This window comes from Monodon monoceros, unplaced genomic scaffold (assembly GCF_005190385.1).
Source record: "Monodon monoceros isolate NGI ecotype Baffin Bay Population unplaced genomic scaffold, NGI_Narwhal_1 Super_Scaffold_5, whole genome shotgun sequence".
Lineage (NCBI taxonomy): Eukaryota > Metazoa > Chordata > Mammalia > Artiodactyla > Monodontidae > Monodon > Monodon monoceros.
Window position 1 is genome coordinate 113,206,188 of NW_021703782.1, and position 25,054 is coordinate 113,231,241.

Below are 25,054 nucleotides of genomic sequence, written 5' to 3' on the forward strand. Positions count from 1 at the left end.
TCTAGGTGCGTGGGCTTCAGTAGCTGTGGCATGCGGGCTCAGTAGTTGTGGCTCGCGGGCTCTAGAGCGCAGGCTCAATAGCTGTGGCACGCGGGCTTAGTTGCTCCGCGGCATGTGGGACCCTCCTGGACCAGAGCTCGAACCCATGTCCCCTGCATTGGCAGGCGGATTCTTAACCACTGAGGCACCAGGGAAGTCCCTCTACATGGGGTTTTAATCTCAATAGTGTGATGTCTATCTTTGTAACTTTGGTTTCTGAATTTTTCATTATTTTGATGGGACAGATTCCTAGAGCAGACTAATTGAAAGTGTTTAAACGTTCTATGGCATTTTATTTTGCCAAGTTGTTTTACAAGTGGGATGCATTAGTTTACATTCCCACTAGTTCTATTTAAATCATTAGTTCAATATCAACTTCACCACCGCTGGGGGTTACATTTCTAAAGCTCTTGCTAATGTATCGGGTGTAAAGTCCACTTACAATTGTTGCTGTTTTATCTTTCGTTTCGGTGACTGATGGTTTGGATGTGTTTGCACGTTACTGAATTGTGTTTACTTTTATGAGTTATATGTGTGGATTCTTTGCCGTTTAGTTTTGGAAACGTCAGGGCTTCTTCACTAACATTTATTGAGCACGTACTTCCTACCAGGAGCCTTGCGGGGTGTGGGCTGAGAAGGAAGGCCCCCAGCCCTAAGCCAGCCCTGCCCTCCCTGCAAGGCTGACCTCCTGCCTCGCTTTCCAGGATTTCCTAGAGCCTAAGACTTTGGGAATAGTAGTCACCAAAGTCTTAGGCTCTAGGAAGTAGTAGGATGTATGCTATAATTACCCTTTTGTTATTGTTGTTAATATAACATCTTTAATTAAAGTACCTCCAAGTTATTTTATTATTTTTAAAAATGTCAGTGGAGGGTACACGTTTTCCTTTTCTGTGTAAATAAAATATATTGATTTTCTCACTTTAAAATGCTCATATTGGAAAGAGTAAAAACAATGACCCACAATCCCACCATCCTGAGATAACCACTATTAATATTTTGAGTTACTTCTTCCGAGCCTTTTCTATGTGTAAGTTTTTAACATACACAGTTGGTATCATACATCAGGGGCGTAGGAGCAGGCTGCCTCGTCAGCTGGGCAGGGTTGCCCACGATGCCATGTGAGGGGTCCCCAGCGGGCACCCTGCACACAGGGGCCTGGTGTCTGAGCATCCTCTACGACTGAGCATGTGCTGAAGACACGGTTCTTCTGCCGTGTGGACTGACCCCAGTCACCCCCTTATTGTTGAGCATTTAAGTTATTTCCAATTTTGCTTTTATAGAAAAGACCAAAATACACACATACATCTGTGCCACACCTCTGATTATTTCCTTGGGAGAGATGCCTAGAAGTTGGACGACAATAAATCATATTAAAAAATTCTTCACTCTCCTGTCATTTGGTTATGCTTCCTTTATCACATGTTTAAGTGCTTTTGTGTGTGACGTGTGCTGCTTCTGCTTTGATTTGAACCCATCTGGCCTGTGGTCTAGCTGTTGAGCTCAAAGTAGCATTTCAGTATCTCATGAAACAAAACCTTCTCTCTTTACTCTTCTTTTCTGAATATTTCTTTAATTTTTTTGCCTATTTAGTTTTCCAGGTAACTCTGAAATCATGTTGCTGTAGTCCAAAGAATTCCTTTTGGGAGGATGTTTCAATTATTGAGAATCTCTAAGTCAATTTGTGGAGAATCAGCTTTTAAAAATCCATGTTTTTCTGCCCATCCAGGAGTAGCATGTATCTTAACATGTGTTCGATGCTCCCCTCTAGGTAAATAAAGTCTTGTAGTTTTCTTGGTGTAGGTCACTCACATTTTTAAAAAAAAATTAGTTAGTTAATTATTTATTTATTTATTGGCTGTGTTGGGTCTTTGTTGCTGCTTGTGGGCTTTCTGTAGTTGCGGCGAGCGGGAGCTACTCTTCGTTGCGGTGCTCAGGCTTTGGGCGGGGGCTACTCGGCTTCTCACTGCGGTGGCTTCTCTTGTTGCAGAGCACGGGCTCTAGGCGTGCGGGCTTCAGTAGTTGCGGCATGCAGGCTCAGTAGTTGTGGCTCGCGGGCTCTAGAGTGCAGGCTCAGTAGTTGTGGCGCACGGGCTTAGTTGCTCCGCGGCATGTGGGATCTTCCTGGACCAGGGCTCGAACCCGTGTCCCCTGCATTGGCAGGTGGATTCTTAACCACTGAGCCACCAGGGAAGTCCCGGTCACTCACATTTTAAAGTTATTCCTCAGTGGTTTGTGTGTGAGGCCATTGTGGTTGAGCAGTTTTGTTTCATTAGATTTCCGACTGGCCACGTTTGGTCCCACTTCGGCTTTGGGGAATTTGCGCTCTCGTCGTGCTCCCGGGCTTGGCCCCTGCAGGCCACTCTGAGGGGCCTTGCGCTGGTCTCTGTTTGCTGATTGATGGTGAGCTTGCAGCCAAGTTTTGTTTTTTTTCCAGCCCAGATTTCTCAGCACTGTGATGACAATATCTAAAGGTTGTTGTTTTTCTATAATTGCTCTTGTGCTGTACTTTTCTCTACTTTCTGTCCTCTGTGGAAGTCGGGGGGGGGGGAGGGTGAGACTTGCAAACCTGCAGGAAGGGGTTCAAGGTGATGTTCCTGACCAGCGGCCCGCACAACTTGAGTGGGTGTCAGAATCGCCTGCAGGGCTTCCCTCAATCCTGGTGCTGGGCCCACCCTCTGAGGGCCGGTGGGCGGGGCCCAGAGTTCACACCCGCTGCTGGTCCTGGGATGGTGCTTTGAGAAACTCTGCTCTCGACCAAGTTCCTGGGAGTTTTATCATTATCTTCCAGAAATACTTATTTTATCTATTCCTTCCGTTATGTCTTATTCATATTCTGTTATGTTAGCCAGAACTCTTGATATAAGATTAAATGAGATTTATGATTTAAAAGGAAATCATGATACATGTGGGTTTGTTGGTACTCTTGAGAGTGGATTTTGTGCATAGAAAATTTTTAATTTCTAAAAATCATCATTCAGTTTATTAACATGACAAATCCAAAAATATAATTCCTTTAAAGAAATTTTAGATTCAGTTTGTGACAACATGGATGGATCTTGAAGGCATTATGCTAAGTGAAATGAGTCAGACAGAGATAGACAAATACTGTACTTATATGTGGAATCTAAAAGAAACACAACCCACCAAACTCATAGGAAAGGAGGTCAGATTTGTGGTTCCCAGAGTGGGGATAGAGGGTCGGGGAGGGGGAACTGGAGGAAAATGGTCAGAAGGTACAAACGTACAAATTTACAAGATACATAAGCCCTGGGGATGTGATATGCGGCATGGTGACCGTGGCTCACACTGGATATGATCTACAAGAAAGCTGCGGAGACAGTAGATCCGAAGAGTTCTCATCACAAGGAGGAAATGTTTTTTCTTCTTTTTCATTGTATCTACATGAGATAATGGATGTTAACTAAGCCTGTTGAGGTAATAATTTCACAATATATGTAAATCAAACCACCATGCTGTATGCCGTAAACATTTATAGTGACGTATGTCAGTTGTTTCTCAATAAAACTGGAAAAAATATTAACTGTTTTTAGATTCAGCTTATGAAAAATTATATTTATACATTTTGCAATTTTTAACAATCACTTTAAAGGAGCCTCTAAGTAGGGTTTTTATTCCATTTCATAAGCTTAATGTAAAACATTTAATATTTCATTTATAAATTTATTGTAACTGGACTTTCCTAAGTACTTAAGTTCTGTATATCCAGCTAATTAGAGTGTAAATATGGTGATTCATACATTTGCTTAAATGTTGCAATACTTTTTACAAACTTATGAAGTTTTCAACTTAAAATCACACGTCTAGGGCTTCCCTGGTGGCGCAGTGGTTGAGAGTCTGCCTGCCGATGCAGGGGACATGGGTTCATGCCCCCGTCCGGGAAGATCCCACGTGCCGCGGAGCGGCTGGGCCCATGAGCCATGGCTGCTGAGCCTGTGCTCCGCAACGGGAGAGGCCACAACAGTGAGAGGCCCGCGTACCGCAAAAAAAAAAAAAAAAAAAAAAAATCACACGTCTAAATCAATTTTTCCATTACATTTAAAAATTAGAATCACAGGGCTAATGTGATGCTAAACGCAGCCCTGTTTAGCGTGTTAATGTGTTCTGATAAATTCTTTTAATCCTAACACTGTACTGTTAACACAGAAGGTTTGATTTTCATAAACATTTCTGTATTTAATTCTGATTCTTCCTAGGAGTTTAATATTGCTGATCCACTAAGGAAACTGTCATCTTAGAACAAATGAAACTGAATTTCCTTCCCTGGTGGCTCCCGGGTGGCCTCCTCGGAAAGCTTTCCCAGGCAGAATGAGGACGGACCCTTCCCTGAACACTGATGTCGTGGCAGGACCTCTCACACACAGGGTCTCAAGCCCCAGTGGCTGTAGTTAGGTTGTGATTTACTCCATGGGGCTGCTTTCATCAGTTGGGTAAATTTTGTGTTTTTATGGTTCTTAAGACTGTAGACATTCCTGCCTGGGTCTGAAAACTTTTGTATTCTTCATTAAAAAACAAAAAGTTGTTTTCCTGTCCCACAGGCCCGTGACAACAATGCCATGGCAAAACGAGTTTCTGTATCGCACGTGTCTGCCAATGGCGTGACCTCTCAGGTCATTTTACTGACATGTCAGGGTTGTGACAACCCTGTGAATGCCATGATGCCTGGGAGACAGGAAGCCATAGGCGGAGGGAGGGATGGCTTTTCTTTCTGTGTGATTTGTCTCCTCCTGGGAGTGGCCATGGAGCTTCTCCAGTGCCCTTCACCGTCCGGATTGTTTCTGTCTTTTGCGGGCAGCATGCCCGTGTGTTGTTTTAAAATGTGTGTTCCCCTCCCTCACACCTCCCTGTGAATGGGCTCTTAGCTTTGGAGATCTGTCTTAGAGAAATAAAACATTAGATACAGTTGAAGTCTTCTGATTACAATCCCTCAGCCAAATTCTCTTTTCTTTATCTGTCCTTCTCTTTCACCTTTTGGTGGCAACAACTATCCTGATCTGTGTTCATTATCCAGTGCGTGTGTGTTGGGGGGAGGGCTTCCAACTTGTACTAAATATGTCCCTATTGATAAATAATATGCACTCTTGTTTGCATGGTTTTAATTGTTTGAGTGTGTATATGCATTTAAACCTAGATACATAATTGTTTCACAACTTGCCTTTTTACCCCTTCACATTGCTTTAAGCATTTCCATGTTAATATGTGTAGTTTATTTAATTTCACGTGCTCATCATATTTTACTGCAATAACGTTCCATTGTGTGCATGGACCACATTAATGTTTTCTCTCTCTGTGCGATGAGCAGTAGGTGATTCCTGTCTTTCACTATTAAAGACAGTGCCACAACTAACATGCCTGTGTACATTTCTGCAAACGTTTGGGAGGCAAGTCTAGTCCATATATTCATTTAAAAATTTTCTAGAAGTGGCCAAATGCTCTCCGGAACGATTCTACAGTTTTCTCTTCCACCAGCAGAGCTGCTGTTCGGCATCACCAGCTGTAACACTGTTTGCTAAACAGGATGTGGAATGGTCTCTCTTTGTTAGTTTAATTTGAATTTCCCTGATTGCCGGTGGTTTTGAACATCTTTTCTCTTTTGTAATTTGCTTATTTTTCATATAGGTTATGTGTACTTTTCATATGAATGTATAGGAATTCTTTATGTATTCCGGAAACCAGTTCTGTCAGCTTTTTGCATTGCAAGTATCATTTTCTTTTCACTTTCTCAATAGCTTTTGTAGTATAGTTTCAATTTTATTGTAGTCAGATTTATCAGTGTACCACTTTATGGTTTGCCATTTTTATGTGTTCTTCAGAAACCCTTCCTTAACTCATAGTCATAGAACTGTTCTCATGTCTTTTTGTTTTGCTTTGTTTTTCCAAAGTTTTAAAGTTTGCTTTCTGCACTGAGGCCTACTTTTATTTTCCAACTTTAAAAATTGTGGCAAAATACACATAACATAAAATTGACCATCTTAATCACTTTTAAGTGTGCAGTTCAGCGGTATTGAATACATTCATAATGTTGGGTCGCTATCAGCTCCGTCCATCTCCACAGCTCTTTTCATCTGTCACATATGAAACTCTGTCCTCATTAAACAACAACCCTCATCTCTCCCTCCCCTCAGACCCTGAGAACCACCATTCTGCTTTCTGTCTCTACGATTTTGACTACTCTAAGTATCTCATAAAAGTAGAATCCTACAGTATTTGCCTTTTTTTGTGACTGGCCTATTTCATTTAGCATACTGTCTTCAGGGTTCATCTAAGTTGCATTATGTATTAGAATTTCCTTCCTTTTTAAGGCTGAATAATATTCCAGTGTTTGTATATACCATAATTTGCTTCTTCGTTCATCCACTGGTGGACACGTGTGTTCCTTCTATGTTTTAGCTGTTGTGAATACTGCTGTTATGATCCTGGGTGTAACAAATAAATCTTTTTGAGACCTTGTTTCATTTCTTTTGGATCTATACCCAAGAGTGGAATTGCTGGATCATATGGTAATTTTATGTTCAACTTTTTGAGGAATCACTGTACTGTTTTCCACAGCAGCTGCACCATTTTACATTCCCATCAACAACGCACAAGGGTTTTTCTTGCTTCACATCCTTGCCAACACTGTTATTTTCCTTTTTTTTCTTTTTATAATAATAGTCATCCTAATGGGTGTGATTGGTATCTTATTACAGTTTTTTGTTGTTGTTGTTTTTTTTTTGCGGTACGCGGGCCTCTCACCGTTGTGGCCTCTCCCGTTGCGGAGCACAGGCTCCGGACGCACAGGCTCAGCGGCCATGGCTCACGGGCCCAGCCGCTCCGCGGCATGTGGGATCTTCCCGGACCGGGGCACGAACCCCTGTCCCCTGCATCGGCAGGCGGACTCTCAACCACTGCGCCACCAGGGAAGCCCTCTTATTATAGTTTTGATTTGCATTTCCCTAATAATTAGTGATGTTGAGCACCTTGTCATGTGCTTAATGGCCATTTGTATATCTTTTTTGAAGAAATATACATTCAAGTCCTTTGCCTATTTTTAAATTGGGTTTTTATTGTTGTTGAGTTGTAGGAGTTCTTAATATATTCTGGATATTAATCCCTTATTAGATATATGGCTTGTGAATACTTTATCCCATATTCTGTAGCTTGTCTTTTCACGCTCTTGATAGTGTCCTTTGATGTACAAAAGTTTTGTAAAATTTTGATGAAGTTCAATTTTTGTATTTTTTCTTTTATTGCTCAGGCTTTTGGTGTCATTTCCAAGAAATCATTGCCAAATTCAATGTCATGAAGATTTTCTCTTGTATTTTCTTTTGAGTATTATAGTTTAAGGTCTTACATTTAGAACTTTGATCCATTTTGAGTTGCTTTTTGTATATTGCATAAGATACGGGTCCAACTTAATATTTTTGCATGTGAACATCTAGTTTTTCCAGCACAATTTGGTGAAAAGACTGTCTTTTCCTCTCTGAATGGTCTTGGCATTCTTGTTGAAAATCAATTGACTGTGTATGTAAGACTTCGTTTCTGGGTTATTATTCTATCGTTTTGACTATCCAGAGTCCCTTGAGAGTCCGTATGAATTCTAGGATGAGTTTTGCTATTTCTGCAAAAAATCTCTTCGGAATTTTGGTCGGTATTGCATTGAATCTGTAGATTGCTTTGGGTATTGACGTCTTAACAATATTGTTTTCCAATCCATGAACATGGGATGCCTTCCTGTTTGTTTAGTGTTCTTTAATTTCCTTCACCAGTGTTTTGTAGTTTTCAGGGTACAAGTCTGTCACCTCCTTAATTTTATTCTTAAGTATTTTATTCTTTTTGATGCTATTATAAATGGATTTTTAAAAAATATCCTTTGTTGGTTGTTCATTGTAAGTATATAGAATACAACCTATTTTTTTGTGTTGACTTTATATCCTGAAACTTTACTGAATTCATTAGTTCTGGTAATTTTCGGTGGATTTTCTACAAATTTAGGATTTTCTACATATAAGATCTGTTGAGATTTTTATTGGAATTTCACTGAATTTGTGGGCTAATTTGGGGAAAGGGACATATAAAAATGTTGAATTGTCTCATCTATTAATATGGTTCATCTCTATTATCTCTTTGCTCTTCATGAATGTTTTATGACTTTTATTATCAAGATATTGCACTTATTTTATTGAGCTTATTCCTAGATACTTTATAGATTTTGTTGCTATTATAAACAATATTTTATGTCAGCTTTATCGAGATGTAATTCACATACTATAAAATTCATACTTTTAAAGTATACAATTCAGTGATTTTCAGTATAGTCATAGAGTTGTACAACCATCACCACTAATTTTAGAACGTTTTCATTACCCCAGGAAGGAGTCCCATACCCATTAGAATAAGAGCTTTTAAAATTTGCATTTTCTAATAGTAAATGAAAACAATTTATTTTTGTATATGCGTTTGGTATTTCATAACCTTGCTGAACTTTCTAATTCTAATAGTTTTGCTGTACTGTATATGCTTTTGGATTTTCTATGTAGAAATCACATTATCTGTGAATAAGACAGTTTGTTTCCTCCTTTCTAAACTTTTTTTTTCTTTTTCTTGTCTTTTTGCCTTGGCTAGGGCCTCCATATGATATAAATGGTATATTTGTGTTATCCCTGAATTTAAAGAGAAATGCTCCTAATGGTTTTTAGTACCTATTGTCACTTTAAGGAATTTCCTGTTCCTAATTCTCTTTATCATGAATGATACTGAAATTTTATCAAATAATTTTTCTGAAAATTTTAACATGATTATATGGTTTTTATATTGATTTTCCATGTGATGGATTACATTAATAGTTATTCTACTATTGAATTATTCTTATGTTCCTATGACAACTCAGTTGGCCATTATAAACTCTTAACATATGTACCTTTGAATTCGATTTACTCTAATATTTTATTTAAAATTTGTGTTCATAACTGAGATGTGTATAAATTTTTCTTGCCCTTTTCCAGTCTTTTTTTTTGTGTGTGTGTGGTACGCGGGCCTCTCACTGCCGTGACCTCTCCCGTTGCGGAGCACAGGCTCCGGACGCGCAGGCCCAGCGGCCATGGCTCACGGGCCCAGCGGCTCCGCAGCATGTGGGATCCTCCCGGACCGGGGCACGAACCCGCGTCCCCCGCATCGGCAGGCAGACTCTCAACCACTGCGCCACCAGGGAAGCCCCCTTTTCCAGTCTTTTAAAAAATTTTTTAAATTGAAGTATAGTTGATTTACAATGTTGTGTCAGTTTCAGGTGTACAGCAAAGTGATTCAGTTATACATACATATATATCTATTTTTATCAGAATCTTTTCCCTTATAGGTTATTGCAAAATACTGAGTATAGTTCCCTGTACTAAACCGTAGGTCTTTGTTGGCTATCTGTTTTATATATAGTAGTGCCTATATGTTAATCTCAAACTTCTAATTTATCCTTCCCCCACCTTTCCCCTTTGGTAACCATAGGTTTGTTTTCTATGTCTGTGGGTCTATTTCTGTTTTGTATATAAGTTCATTTGTGTCATTTTTTTAGGTTCCACATACAAGCAGTATCATATGATATTTGTCTTTCTCTGTCTGGTTTACTTCACGTAGCATGATCATCTCTAGGTCCATCCATGTTGCTGCAAATGGAATTATTTCATTCTTTTTTTATAGCTGAGTAATATTCCATTGTATAAATATACCACATCTTCTTTATCCACTCATCTGTCCATGGTTGCCTTCATGTCTTGGCTATTGTAAATAATGCTGCTATGAACACTGGGGTGCATGTATCTTTTTGAATTATGGTTCCAGTCTTTTTTTTTTTAAACATCTTTATTGGATGGTTCCAGTCTTGATGTCAAGATTATACCAGCATCATAAAATGAGTTGGGAGCTTTTCTTGTATTTTTATTCTCTAAAACAGTTTGTATAACATAGAATTTTCTGTTCTCTGAATGTTTGTAAGAACATACTTGTAAAATTGTCTGGATCTGATATTCTGGCAGAGGAAAACTGAATCCAAATTAATTCTTGTAAATGGTCCAAGATTCTGGTCCCCTGCCTGCCCACCTGCACAGCCATATCCCCTTGAGTGCAGGCAGATCCTGTGGGTATGATGAGATATCACTCCTGTGGTTAGGTTATGAATCAGTTGACTCTGAGTTAACCAAAAGGGAGATTATTTGGGTGGGACTGATCTCATCAGGTGATCCCTTTAAAGGGACTGGGCTCTTCCTATAGTCAGAGAGTTTAGAAGTGTGAGAGGGACTGTTGAGGGGCCAGGTGGCAAGGATCTGAGAGTGGCCTCCAGGGCCTAAGAGAAGTCCCCGGCTGACAGCAAGGCAAAGGGACTCCATTCCTACTGCAAGGAAGTGAACTCTGCAGACAACCTGAAGGGGCTGGAAAGCATCACTTTCCCTAGTTTAGCTTCCAGACGAGGATGCAGCTGGCTGTTCCCGAGACCTGCAGCAGAGAATTTAGCCACGATGTGGCCACAGAACTGTGAGCTAATAAACGGGTGCGATTTCAAGTCACTAAATTTGTGGTAGGTTTTTACAGAATAGAAAACTAGTACAATTGTTCATGGTTTATTCAGGTTTTCTACTTCTGTCACTTTTGGTAACTTGCTTTTCAAGAGGATATATCCATTTCCTCAAAGTTTTAGCATCTATTGGCATAAAATTGTTAATAATATTCTCTTGTGATTCTAAAAATCTCTCCTGTCTGTAGTTGTGTTCCCTGTATTTTTATACTTTCCTGTGCATGTGTGTACACATGTATGCACACACAAATGTATAAGTATACATGTGTGCATGCATGCATATACTATGTTTATTTGTATATGTATCTTTTGTATGCATTGTACACTCTCTTTTTCTTGATTATTCTTGCCAGAAGCTTGTTCATTTGATTAAACTTTCAAAGATTCAGCTTTCTATTATTTCTCTATTTTCTATTTTCACCATGTCTACTCTTTATTATTTCCGTTTTTCTACTTTCTCTAAATTTACCCTGCTATTCTTTTTTAAGATCCTTGAGACATAGCAACACTTGGTTTATTTATTTTTAATCTTTAAAAAAATAAAATCAGTTAAGTTTATAAATTTCCCCTAAGGCATCACTTTGACTGAACCTCACACATATAATATGTAGTATTTTTGTTGTTGATGAGTTCTAAATATTTGGTAATGTCTTCAATTAATGAGTTATTTAGTTGTGCATTTTGAAGGTTTCTATAATGCAAGTTTTTAAAAATGTGGTTTTATAGTAGTATTCTTATTTAATTGGAGAAGTACGATAATATATGTTACTAAGTTTTTGAAATTTGCTGAGGCTTCTTTTGTGATGTAGGATATTTTCAAAGCTATTCCCATGTACTCCTGAAAGTATATATTTTCTATTTGTTAGGAACACATTTTGTTAGGAAAATAGATTATAGATGATAGATAGATAGATGATAGATAGGTAGGTAGATAAAGGTAATATATGAAAGATATAGAAGATTAGAACAATAAGATGGATCAAGGTGCTAATTCTGTCTTGATCTTGTTCAGCCTTACTAAATTTTGGTGTTTAGTCTTTCAGGTTCTGATGAGAGCTTTGTGAGGACCTTCCACTATGTTGGAGGAGTTCTCATTCTTTTTCTTTATCTGTTTTGAATTTATGAGGTTTGGGTGCATAAAAATTAATGATGATCATATTCCTTGGTGTAATTTTGCTTTCAGTATTATGCATTATATCTCTCTTTAACCTTAGGATTGTTTTTTTGCTTTAAATTGTATTTTGTCTTTAGTATTATATACCAACTTCCTTTTCTGTAGCATTTACGTAGTATATTCTTTTAAAAAATCTGTTTATTTTCAACATTTCTGTATTTCTTTTCAGGTATGGCTTTTGTAGGTAGCAACTTTTTGAAAGTTGGACTTTCAAAAGCTCCAATCTAATCATGTATGATTTAATAGGAAATGAAAATTCATTTGTATTTCTTATTATTACTTGTGTGTTTGGACTGACGCCTAATATCTTATTTTGTTTTTCCTCTTTATATTATTTCTTTGTTTTGGGGGAGTCTTCTCCTGACTTTTGTAGTGTGACAAAATATTCTATATTACCTGTTCCCTACATACCTTTTTCACCTCTGATGGTTTTGAAATAGACTGTATTTCTATCCATTTACTGGATATCCTTAACATTTTAAATATATATCCATAACTATACATTTGTCTAACACAGAGGACAGAAAATTATAGCTCATCTATCTGGCAACCTGTGCTTATAAATAAAGTTTTATTGGAACACAGCCTTGCCCATTCATTGACATATTATCTGCTTTTATGCTACAATGATGGAGTTGAGTGGTTGTGACAGAGATTCTATGACTCACAAAGCCTAAATATTTACTAATGGCCCTTTTCAGAAAATGTTTGCCATCCTCTGACCTAATACAATGAAGAGTGATTTAGCCTCTATAACATAATTTGATGCAACTACACATGGAACAACCCCTTCTGTAAATATTTTTATTATTGCCTAGGTTGTTAGTTTTGCATGTAGAAAATAATGAAAAATTGGACATCATAGTTTTAAAAATCAACGATTAATTAAATTTAACTATTTAAAAAATTTCTGTGCCTACCATTGCTCTTGTATACTGTGCTTTCCCTTTAGGTTCAGTTCCCATGTTTTACTGAAGATCTGGGGTGATGAGTTATTTTATCTCTGAAGATGTTTATTTTGCCCTCACTCTTTATTGACAGTTTAGCTGGATATAAAGTTCTAAGATGTCAATTATTTTCCTGCTGCTTTTTGGAGGTATTACTTAATTGTCTTCTAGCATATTTTTTTTTTTTGCTGAGGTGAAGTTTTCTCTCCTTTTAATTATTCTTTTTTCCCCTAGATATTTTATCTTTTCTCTTTCGTAGCCTTTAATACTTTCTTTTTATGCTTGATATTCTGCAGTTCCTCACACCATTTCTAGTTGGATGTATTTTATTTACGTGATTGGTACCTTGTCATGCACTTTAAATTTGAGAAAGCAAGCCTTTAATTCTGGAAATTTCTCATCTGTTATCTTTTCAAATGTTGCTTCTTCACCACGTTCCCTCTATTCTCTTTTTCTGGAACCTACATTTGATGTGTGTTAGATACATGATCTAACCTCCATATCGCTTAATTTGTCTTTCATTTTTTTTCTTTGTCTTTCCAATGTCTGTGAGTGATTCCTTAGTACTATTTCCTAAACCATTAATACACTCCAACTATGTCTCCAGCCTAGAGTATGATTATTATTATTGATAATATTTTAATAACTGTTTGTTTATTTCCAAAACTTCTAGCTAGTTTTTAGAATATCTACCTGTTTCTGCCTAATTTTGTTTCATAATTTGTTGATTTCATCTGAACAAAATTAACCTTTCAATAGTTGATTTTAGTAGTTGAATATCACTCTTAGTATTGGATTTTCTCACATGCTATGGAATTTTGGTTTGTATAGATTTTCTCGTTGCCCTTCTTTTCTTCTCCCCTGACCATTTTATCTTATTTTTTACCCCAGCTGCATCTCAAATTTTATTCCTTGCTGCTATGTATTTAGAGTAGGGGGGCAACAATCCTTTTTCACCAAGCGTCCAGGGTGCATTTTAAAGGTAGAGCCAACGGGATTGTTAGTGAATTGGATGTGGAGTGTAAGAGAGAGAGGAGTCAGGTATGAAGTCTTGGTTTTGGCTTATGAAACACTTGACTAGTGCTGTTCACAGAGAGGGGGGAATACTGGGGAAGGAGCAAGATTGAGAGAAAGAATGAAAAGTTCTCTAGTCACCATCGTGTAACAACTCTGAACTTAAAAAAGTACGTGTTTTAATATTTACATTAAAGTTGTAAAAAGAATTCTTTAGTTTTATTAATGTTTGATATGCTTTTTTTGCTATCCAAGTGGAAATGGTAAAAAAGGCAGTTGGATGGATATATGAGCCCAAAGTCCCAGACTTGAGTTAAAGGTGTAAATCGGGAGTAATAAGCATACCGTGGTGTTCAAAGCTGTTGGGCAGATCCCATATGGTGTGAGCCTTGAGGCGTCTAATTTTTCAGTCTGGTAGAGGAGGCAAAGCTTGCAAAGAAGACCTAGAAGAGACTCCCAGGATGTTAAGAGGAAAATGAGAGAATTGACCAATGGGCAAGAGAAGAAACCATTTATAGAAGGAGACTTAACCATCGCAATTGGCGAGAAGCCTTGACAAAACATTTCAGTGGAATGGTGCGGGTGAGAACATAGTTGGACAAAGCTAAAGAGAGGCAGAAAGGTAAGGCAGTGGGGAGGCCAAGGATTGACACTTTCAATGAGCTTTGGAGTGAAGGGAGCAGAGAAATGTGCGGGGGTTGGAGGCAGATATGGAATTTTCTGTTTTGTTTTAAGATGGGAGACGTTGGGGTATGTTCTTATGCTAAGGGAGTCCTCTGAGCCCTCTATTCACTTTCCCCACTGTTTGTTCCTGTGTTCTCCTGTGGTAAAGTGAGGAGTAGGTCATGTGGCATCTGTTCAGAAGTCCCTCAAGTTCCATTCTACTCCCGCTCCTGCTATCACCACCTGTCATGAGGCAGCTTGGAGTGCAGTTGGGGTTGCTTGGGGTCATGGTTCAGGCTTGGACTCAATTCAAGGACAGATTCAAGGCCTGGCCAGGGACCAGAGACCAAGTGTCCTCTCGGGGTGATGCCTGGAGGGATGGTTATGCTGGTAAAAGCCATTCCTAACATTGCTGGCGAGGATGTCTGAATTCAGTTCCTGGCCTTCCCTGCCTAGTACGCCGCCCCCGACCCCCACCCCCGTGCTTGGACAGCGGGGGACACAGGCACGAAGGTGTCACTGCTCTTGGAAGACAGGACATGGGTGGTGGGAGGGACGTGCCCTCTTCTCAACTCCATGCGGAAGCCCTCACTTCCCCCTTGTCTTTGTTCCTGCCAGGATCCTCGCCACAGCTGGCACTGACTTTGACCTGCGAACCCTGCGGGCTGTGCGTGTGCTGAGGCCCCTGAAGCTGGTGTCTGGGATTCCAAGTGAGTCTGGCAAAAGCAATCAGGCCCAGCCTACCTGGACACTGACCTCTCTCCCAACCCCTGTCATGGCCAGTTAGGCCCTAACAGTGGGCCCTTTGGTGACTCTGAGCTCGCTGCCCTTGACCCCGGGGAACCAGGCACGAAGAAGGGAGGAGCGGCCCTTCTCCAGTCTCTCCCAACTCCGTGAAAAGCCAGAGGGTAACTTGGCTTCCCTACGTGGAAGCTTTGATCCTCCTCACACCCTCTGCTGTATTTCCAGCTCTTTGCTTCTTTTTCTGTGGTTAAAGGGCAGGTGAGAGATCGACCAAGGTGGCGGGGCAGGATGCCTGAGAACACATTCAGAGGCTGCAAAGGACCACCTGTCTTGGCTCAGGCTGGGCAGGGCTGTTGGGACCTGTGACCTGGTTAAGACATGCTCCGGGACTGGGCTGCTCAAGAGGCCACGCGAGGGCAGGGGGTGGCCAGGCTACTTCGAGAGCCGGTGACTGCCTGTGCCCGTGTTCCTCCAAGCCAGTGGAAGTTTGGGTTTCCCTCAGAGCCTGGGTGGCAGGGCCCTGAGGCTGTGTCGCCCGAGCCCACTGCAGGGAAGACCCCTGGCTGGCTCCGTGTTCTGCCCTAAGACCCTGGCAGGCAAAGGCTCAGGCCTGTACCCAGGAGCTGGGGTGAAGCTGAAAGTGGGGACAGTGGGGTTCAGCCTCTTCTGCCCAGTTCCTCTGGTCTGGACATACTCATGCCCCACGGTCAGTGGTAAATCACTCCCTAGGAGTAGGCCCCCTGCTTTACTTTCCCTGAGGGGTGGGTCTGTCAGGAACCCCTGCTCTTAGTTCCCAGGATCCCTTGCTTGTCCCTCCCAGTATCCCCTGCTCTTAGTTCCCAGGATCCCCTGCTTTTCCCTCCCATGATCCCTTGCTTGTCCCTCCCAGGATCCCCTGCTCTTCCCTCCCAGTATCCCCTGCTCCTAGTTCCCAGGATCCCCTGCTTTTCCCTCCCAGGATCCCCTGTTCTTCCCTCCCAGGATCTCCTGGTCTTAATTCCCAGGATTTCCTGTTCTTCTCTCCCAGCATCCCCTGCTTAGTTCCCAGCGTTCCCTGTTCTTCCCTCCCTTGATCCCCCGCTCTTAGTTCCCAGGATCTCTTGCTTTTCTCTCCCAGAATCCCTTGTTTTTCTCTGTCAGGATCCCCTGCTCTTCCCTCCCAGCATCCCCTGCTCTTAGTTCCCAGGATCCCCTGCTTTTCCCTCCCATGATCCCCTGCTCTCAGCTCCGAGGATTCCCTCATCTTTCCTCTCAGGACTCTCTGCTGTTGCTCCACCCTGAGACCTGCATAGACTCAAGATCTCACCAGAACTTCATGCTGACACCGCCACACGCTGCTCCTCCCTTGAACTGGGACAGTGCTCAGTCCACTCCCCCCTGCCCCGAGACCCTATGCTTTGTGCCCCTCCCCAAGGACTCTCAGCTCTGCCCCACACAGGCACTCACTGCTCTGTCCTCCTTCCCTCAAGACTTCTTGCTTCCCCCCCACTCCCTGCTCTGTCCCCCACTTTGAGGGCCCAGCTCTGTCCTTTGGCCTCGTGGATACTCATTGCTCAACACCTTGCCCAGGACTCTCAGCCCTGCCCGCCCAGGCTCTTGCTGTTCTGTCCACGCCCCCAGCCCACTGCCCGCTCTGCCCACTGTGCTCTCTGACCTGCCTGCTTTGCCTGCTCTGGCCCCAGGTCTGCAGGTGGTGCTCAAGTCCATCATGAAGGCCATGGTTCCGCTCCTACAGATCGGGCTGCTTCTCTTCTTCGCCATCCTCATGTTTGCCATCATTGGCCTCGAGTTCTACATGGGCAAATTCCACAAGGCCTGTTTCCCCAACAGTACAGGTGAGGCCTAGCAGCGCTCCTCAGACCCAGATGAGGACCACAGACTTATTCATCCTGGAGAGATGCAGTGTTCTGGGCCCTGGTGGGCGGGGGGTGGGGGTGCCCTCTAGATGCCAGACGAAGGAGGTGGACCCAGACAAGATAAACACAAACACATAAAATAATGTCAGATTGTAGTAACTTCTAGGAGGGAAACAAGAAAGGTATTTGCAGTAGAGTCATTTGGGGGCCTGCTTCACAGAGCGTGGCCTGGGGAGGCCTCTCTGCCAAGGTGACAACTGGACAGCCATCTGAGTGCCGTGAGGGGGGGCCTGTGCGGTCGCCTGCCAGACGGTCCAGTTACGAGGAGCACTAAGCGTGAAAGGCTGGCGTGAGGAGCGCTGGGTGCAGAGGGGGCGAGAGGAGATCGGCGGATACTGAATCTGCTCCTGTTGGCGAAGATTTGAAGGCTGTACCAGTCCTCTGATAGGATGAAAAGCAGCAGAAAAGAAACATCTAGTGAAAACGTAGGACGCGTATTGTAGCTTGGACTAGAATGCCTTCCTGGTATCAGAGACAAGCTTATCAGTATGTTTTCCTGCTGGCCTGTTACTGACGCACCAACGACGTTAAGTGGCATTTTCTTCTTTTTTTTATTCCTTAAAGAAAATATACTTCATTTCTACAACTGTAATATTGAATAAAATGATTATTTTTTACAAACCCCTTAACATTTTTTGGAGATGACATTTCTGACCTTCAGAAATTAATGTAAAATCAGGAAGTGAGATCCCATAAGCTGCGAACTCTGGACAGCTGATCAGCTTTACCTGTGGTAAAGCAGTGGGTTCAGGCCGTGCTAGGACTCTGAGTCCAGGAGACATGGTGGCTGGGGCCAGGCTGTTTGGCAGTTAGAAAGGGTCAGGTTCTGGGTCTGTTTTGCATTGAGGCCTGCTGAGCCAACTGGGTTTTCTGGGCAATTGTACGTGGAGTACGAGAGGGAAGAGTTAAGGGTGACACTAAGGTTTGTGTCTTTTTTTTGCCCGCATTGGGTCTTTGTTGCTGCATGCGGGCTTTCTCTAGTTGCAGCGAGCAGGGGCTACGCTTCGCTGCGGTGCGCGGGCTTCTCATTGAGGTGGCTTCTCTTGTTGTGGAGCACGGGCTCTAGGCGTGTGGGCTTCATTAGTTGCAGCATGCAGGCTCCGTAGTTGTGGCTCACAGGCTCTAGAGCACAGGCTCAGTAGCTGTGGCGCACGGGCTTAGTTGCTCCACGGCATGTGGGATCTTCCCGGACCAGGGCTCGAACCCATGTCCCCTGAACTGGCAGGCAGATTCTTCACCACTGCGCCACCAGGGAAGTCCAAGGTTTGTGTCTTGAGCTACAAACACGTTAAAGGAGAAAACCTGTGTGATCATCTCAATAAATGCAGAAAAAGTTTTTATTGAAGTTTAAATCATTCATAATTTAAAAAAACCTCTTATCAAAGTGGAAATAAAGGGGAATTTTCTTAAACTCCCTAAAATTCCCTGCAAACATCATACTTTGTCATAAGTTTTGTGAGCTTTCCCTTTAAGGTCAAGAACAAGATAAAGACACACATGGTCACTTCTGGTCCACGTAGCCTTGGTGGTCGCGGCCAGTAACGTGAGGCAAGAAAAAGAACCCTGTCAAGAATGTGAAAGGAGGAAAGAAAACTGTCATTATTTACAGAGAATGTGATTATTTACACATAGACAGACAATGGCTTCCTGGTCTTCTTTATGAGCATCTGTTAAGATATTTGGAGGGAAAAGAATAAACTTGTGTGATCATCATTTTTGCCTTCTAAACCTGGGAGCATTTGCTTTCCATCCTAGCAATTCCTCAAAATTTCTCCTGTGTTGACAGGAGGGATTTTCCATGTGTGGTCATACATTTGTTTTTTTAAATAGTTTTTTCTATCCTTTCGTTAGGATTTTGGGAGTGGAGGGGATTAACATGTGCTGCTTGCCCCCTTACCCCAGAGATTAGCCCTGGTTTTCTGCGATTTCTTTAACGTCTCTCTGTGCGATCCCTGGCTGCCGGCTAGACTGCAGGCCAGCAGGAGCTTGTCCCCTTTGCTGGGGCCAGTGCCATGAGGACTGGGCCCTGAAGCCTGGCCACGCTCTGGGCCCGTGTTGGGTCGACCTGCCTGATGAGCACCGAGACCGCAGTGCTGAGTCCTGCTTGGCTCTGGCTCCAGCGTGACAGACAGATCTGCGTGTCGGGGGAGTCTGGGTGGAGGTTTGGCTGTGAGGGAGAATCAGGGTGTTGCTGGTAGGGAGAGTCGGAGGCTAGGAGTCTGTTGTTTTTGGTTTTAAGATGAATGAGTCCTCAGCGTGTTTACATAGTGATGGGCAGGTTCTAGTGGGGAAGGAGAGGTCGACCAGCAGTTTCTGAGAGGGTGGGTCTGAGGGTGGTGGGGGGCAGACCGTAGGCACGGGGACAGAGCCGGTGCAGGTGCAGGAGCGGCAGGGAGAGTTTCCCTTGGTGCCTGATTCCTGTCCCACTGTGATGAGGTCTCTGGGGCCCACAGTCCCAGCAGGGGGTGGAGAACGTGGTGCCTCTGAGCTCAGCTTTGCTCCCTTCTTCTCTTCGCAGACGCAGAGCCGGTGGGTGACTTCCCCTGTGGCAAGGAGGCCCCAGCCCGGCTGTGCGAGGGTGACACTGAGTGCCGGGAGTACTGGCCGGGACCCAACTTCGGCATCACCAACTTTGACAACATCCTGTTCGCCGTCCTGACGGTGTTCCAGTGCATCACTATGGAGGGCTGGACCGACATCCTCTACAACGTGAGTTCTGTCTTGGCCCTAAAGCTGCTGGGTCCCCGCTGACGTGGAGCTTCTGTTCAGCCCCAGGCTCCCTCCTCGCCCCACAGGATGGAACACAGGCTCCTTCAGGCAGCTCCGCCTCGGGGCCACTGACCCAGGTCCTGGAGTCTCCGGGACAGCTTTTCTTATGAGAGTAAAGCTGAGGGCCAGGTGGTGGAGGTCAGAAAAGAAAGTTCCAGAGAAGATGCTCCTGCCGCCGCTGCTGACAACGGCCCACTGCGTGAAGAGCTTTGTCCCTGTGAGCTCGTAGACGATGGGAGAGAGGCTCGGAGAAGCTAGCCAGCTGGCCCTCGGCCCGAGGCAGCAGGTGGCTGCCTGGTGAACAGGGGAGGAGCAGGGCTGAGTGCAGGGAAGCTTCCCTGATTGCTCCAGGGTCCTGGTGGTGGGAACGGGCGTCGTGTACCTTTGTTTCCTTCCCACTAAGTCTGCCTGGTTCTCTTTCCTCCAGTGTTCCCTGTCGTTAGGATGCCAGCCCGTCCCAGCAGTGTAGGGCAGTCTGGGGGTTGGTGCCTGTGACAGAAGTTGGGTGTAAGGCCCTCGGGGGCTTCCTGGTGACCCATCTCACTCCCGCCTCCCCTCCACCTGCGGCTCTTCTTGGGGGACCTGCCATTGACTCCTGGGCAGACCTCTCTCTCTTTTTTTTATATGATGACCCCCTCACTCCTACAGAGCTACCTTCTACCCCCTAGAGTCCTGTGAGCTGTGGGCATGAAAATAACTAAGTTAGTGGAAGTAGAGAAAGAAGGTGCACTTGAAACAGAAAGTTTGGAAGGTCTGGCTGGTGGGCCGCTGTGTTTTGGTAGCCAGAGGGTGTGTTGTGCTCGGGGGCTGTGGAGGGGGTGTCCTAGAGTGTGAGGTACTTCACTTTGAACCTGTCACTTGTGTGCTGAGGGTGGGGCTTGGGCCACCAGCCCCCGGAGCAGCCACATGCTTCTGGCTTGAAGGTGGGCAGGAGGAAAGGGACAGCCTGGGGCCCTCTGCTCTCCGCCCCTGTGGGTCTCAGGGCTGGAAATCCAGCAGGCGCTCGGTAAGCGCTGGCTGAGCAGGCGGATGGCAGAGGGCGAGTTCAGGAGAAGCCAGCCTGAGGTCCACTGAGCCGGAGCCCTCCTTGGAGCGGGAGTTGCGTCTGGTGACGGTCTCGTTTGATCGAGGAAAAGAGGAATGGAGACAAGGGCGGTGACGAGGAGCTTGGCTGTTCTCTCCCTACAGCCGATCCAGGAGCAACCTCCACAAAGACGAGCTCTCGGCACAGGACGTGGAGTGGGCCACGTCCCTGCCAGGGCGCCCGAGCGGGGCGCCGTGTGAGCAGGTCTCCACAGCCCTTCGTGCCGTGGGGCTTGGCCAGGTGACTCAGCCTGGTAGGCCTGTGCCCCCAGGGGAGGGGTGGGCAGGAGCCAGCCCTCGGGGCAGGAGGTGCCGGTCAGGAAGGGCCACAGAGGCTCACCCGACACATGTTTCCAGGGGACCCACTGGGTGCAGACGCTGCAGGCGCAGTGGTGGCAGGAGGCCTTCAGTAAATAAGGGCCTGGCAATGGCAAGCTGCTGTGAAGGAGACAAAGGCGGACGAGGGGCAGGGTCGACAGGTCAGGGGGCGCTGGGAAAGCAAGGCCTGGTGGGGTCTGGAAGCCAGACGGGCAGACGCAATGGCACGGTGCCGCAGAGTCTGGCGGCGGGGCACCGGGACGCAGTGACGGGCAACGCAGTGACGGGCGTGGGTCGTGAGGCTGGTGCCCAGAGCCGCTGGCCAAGAACTGTTGGATCCATCCTCCACGCTGAGGGATAACAGGGTTGGTTGCAGGAGATCAGACAGGACTTTGGAAGAGGATTCTTTGGAGGGCGAGCCTGCCACTCCCCCCGCCCAGTGAGAGGGACGTTCGTGGTCCCCTCAGACATATGCTCCTTGATGGAGCCCGAGCGACGTGCCTTCAAGGGCTGGAGCCATAGGCCTGCCGCAGCGGGGCTGGTGGGGCAGGTGAGCACATCTGCAGTCTGGGGAGAAGCCAGGGCCCTTTTAAATCCTGGCTGGAGGGAATGAGGGGGGCTCTCGAGAGAGACCCAGAGACCGACTGCTAAAACACTGGCGGTAGTGGGCGGGTGGGTCCTCAGCCTGGAGGAGAAGTGGTCTGTCTGGGTTTTGAAAAGTGTGGTCAGATGGGGTCCTGGAAGAACACACAGCAGTGCTGCCTGGCTTCGACAGCGTTGAGGTCAGTGACCCAGGAAGGAGGAAGAGTGTGTGGCGTCGGGAGCAGAGAGGGGCCACACTGTCCTCTCCCTTTGAGAACAGCCAGCTGTGCAGGCCGGCTGAGGAGAGAAGATATTCTCAGTGTGAAGCACGTCAGCGGGGCCGGGACCCTTAACTGTGTTTTGTACTTGAGGTGGCTGTAGAATTTTCTATTACCCAGAGTCATCAGAACAGTCACAGGACCGATCCATATTTTCATCCCGGGCTATGTCTACGTTCAGTGTCGACTTAAAAAAATGCACAACGTGAGAGTTGCGATTTGAGTTTTATTTGGGGCAAAATGAGGGCTGCAACCCGGGAGACAGCATCCCAGATCGCTCTGAGAAACTGCTCCACAGAGGCAGGGAGGAAGGTCAGTATAGATGTGATTTGGGTGAAGGGGGGGTACATGCAATCAAGCACATATTTTTTGTAGAAGGTTTCTGCTCGTCTCGTGCATGTCACTGCCAGTCATGAGGAGCAGACGTCGCCATGAAGGATTTGAGTGCTTGTCTAGATACGAGGAGATACAAGAACTGGGCTCATAAACTTGTCTCCTGAAAATATCCATCTATCGGAAGACCTGTTCTGCCAGTGTTACCCAGAGCCCAGAGTGCCTCAGTTCAGCTCTTCAGGGGGTGTTGCCAGTTAGCAGCTGCAGCCGCACGTGAGTTACTCCTTGTAGAGGCAGCTGGCAAGTGACAATGGCGAGCGCCAATTTGTAGTTGACAAGAGGAACCGTAGGAGGTAAATAATGTGGGCTTATGGTTACATACATGTGGTTCTGCATCTGTTCATTGCACTAGTTTCGTAAAGATCTGAGGAAGGCGCGTTCAGATACGTAGGTGCAAAGGCTCCGTTTTGAAGTTAGTGCAGACACAACCTGCTCATTGGTTGGATGTGATGTTTAATGTGAAAGAAAGAAGAATCAAAGGTAGTGTGACTGGAGCCGTTGGGAAAGGTGGTGCCTTGTATTGAGAAGGGGAGAATGGGGAGCAAGGTAACTGCGGATTTTTGTTTTAGCGGAGCGTCATGGTGGAAACTGAGAACCCTGCTTTGGCCCTGGAAAGCCTCGGACAACTGTTTCATCCAAGTGGAGATGCTGAGTGTACAGTTGGGTGTATGAGAGGGGGTTCGGGGGGACAGCAGGGCTGAGGGTTTGAAGTCGTGGATGATGCTTAAAATTATGGGAGAGGATGAGATCGCTTGGGTGTGGATGTGTGGATGGAGAAGCAAAGAAGGCTACAGACGGAGCCTTGTCTGAACCTTTGGCTGTCAGGAGAATTCCAACGTTCAGAAATCAAGTAGGAAAGAAGGAGCCAGCAAAAGAGAGCGAGGCGGGGACTTGCGGGGAGTAGGGACAGCACTGCAAGTGTGCTGCGTCTTGGGAGCAGAGCAAAGAGAGTTTCCAGAAAGTGACCGACCAGATCAGCTGTTGCTGAGAGGTCGCAGGCGCTGTTGGTAAACTAGACAAGAGCGTTTCGGCAGTGGGGATAAAACCTTGGAATGTATAGGTTAAAGGCAGGAGGTATGGAAGTGAGGACGGCAAGTATAGTCATCTCGTTCAGGGGGTTTCCCTGTGAAGTGGAGGAGGGCAAGAGGAGGTAAGTGCAGGGAGATGTGGGAATTGGCTTTTTTTAAAAAATGAATTGTAGGTTCAAATGCAGTTGTGAGAAATAATGCAGAGAGAGCCCTTGTACGCTTCGCCCTTTTCCTGTAACGGTAACAACCTGCAGAACTAGTAGCTGCCGGAACCAGGGCAGTGACACTGCTGCGGTCAAGGCACAGGACGTTCCATCACAAGGGATGCAGTGCCGCTCTTTTATAGCCACGCCCACTTCTCTCCTGCCTTCGCGCCTGGTAGCCACTGATCTTTGTGCCGCGTTGATAATTTTGCCATTTCGAGAATGTTATACAGATGAAGCCGTTCCCTATGTGACCTTCGGGTATTGGCTATTTTTCACTCCGCATAATACTCTGGAGCTGCATCCGGATTATTCTGTGTGCCAGCAGTTTCTTCCTTTCTGTTGCTGAGTGGCGCTCCAGGTGTGGGTGGACTGCAGTGTTTAATACTCACCTGTTAACGGACATCTGTGTTGTCTCTGTTCAGGGTTATCAGGAATAAAGTTGCTCTGCACATTTGTGGGTAGGTTTTGTGCAGGTGTAAGTTTTCATTTCTCTGGGTTAAATGCTCAAGGGTGCAATTTCTGGGTTGCATAGTAGTTGCGTGTTTAGTTCTCTAAGAAATTAACGCTTTTCCAGAGGCCTGTATTCTTTTGCATCCCCACCAGCAGTGTGTGAATAATCTAGTTTTTCTGCATCCTCACTGGTATTTGGTGTTTTTAACTTCAGCCCTTCTGACAGTGTGTAGAGGTGTAGCTCAGTGCACGTCCTAATGGCTCATGATGTTAAGCATCTTTTCAGACGTATTTGCCGTTTGTGGGTCTTCTTCAGTGAAATATCTCTTCATATCTTTTGCTCATGGTCTGGATTGTTCTTTCACTGTAGAGTTTTTATATATTCTAGATACATTCTAGTTCTTTGTCAGATGTGTGGTTTGCAAATGTTTTCTTCTAGTCAGTAGCTTGTCTTTTCATACTCCTCACCTGGTCTGTGAAAGAACCAGTGTTTTTAATGTTAATAAAGTCCAGTTTATCAATTGTTCCTTTTGTGGATTGGGCTTTTGGCATCAAATCTAAGAACTCTTTGCCTAGTCCTAAATCTTAAATATTTTCTCCTATATTTTTTTCTAAAAGTTTTATTATTTTATATGTAAGTCTGTGATCCATCTTGAGTTAATTTTTGTATAAAGTGTGAGGTTTAGGTTGAGGTGCATATGCTCTCTCTCCCCCCTCCCTCCCTCCCCTTCCCCTCCCTGCTTCCTCCCTTCCTTCCTCCCTCCCTCTCTCTCCTTTCTTTCTTTCTTTCCTTCTTTCTTTCCTTCCTTCCTTCTTTCTTTCTTTCTTTCCTTCTTTCTTTCCTCCTTTCTTTCTTTCTTTCTTTCTTTCTTTCTTTCTTTCTTTCTTTCTT

The 25,054-nt window shown here is 44.7% G+C and overlaps 1 protein-coding gene across 1 annotated transcript in view; it reads left to right on the forward strand.

Annotated features, from left to right (window-relative positions):
- The window catches only part of CACNA1B (calcium voltage-gated channel subunit alpha1 B), a 191,127-nt gene that overhangs the window by 24,191 nt on the left and 141,882 nt on the right, over positions 1-25,054 (forward strand). Inside the window, 3 exon segments of the mRNA XM_029202413.1 lie at positions 15,014-15,105; positions 16,822-16,974; positions 19,574-19,764. Coding sequence (XP_029058246.1) covers positions 15,014-15,105; positions 16,822-16,974; positions 19,574-19,764 — 436 coding nt within the window.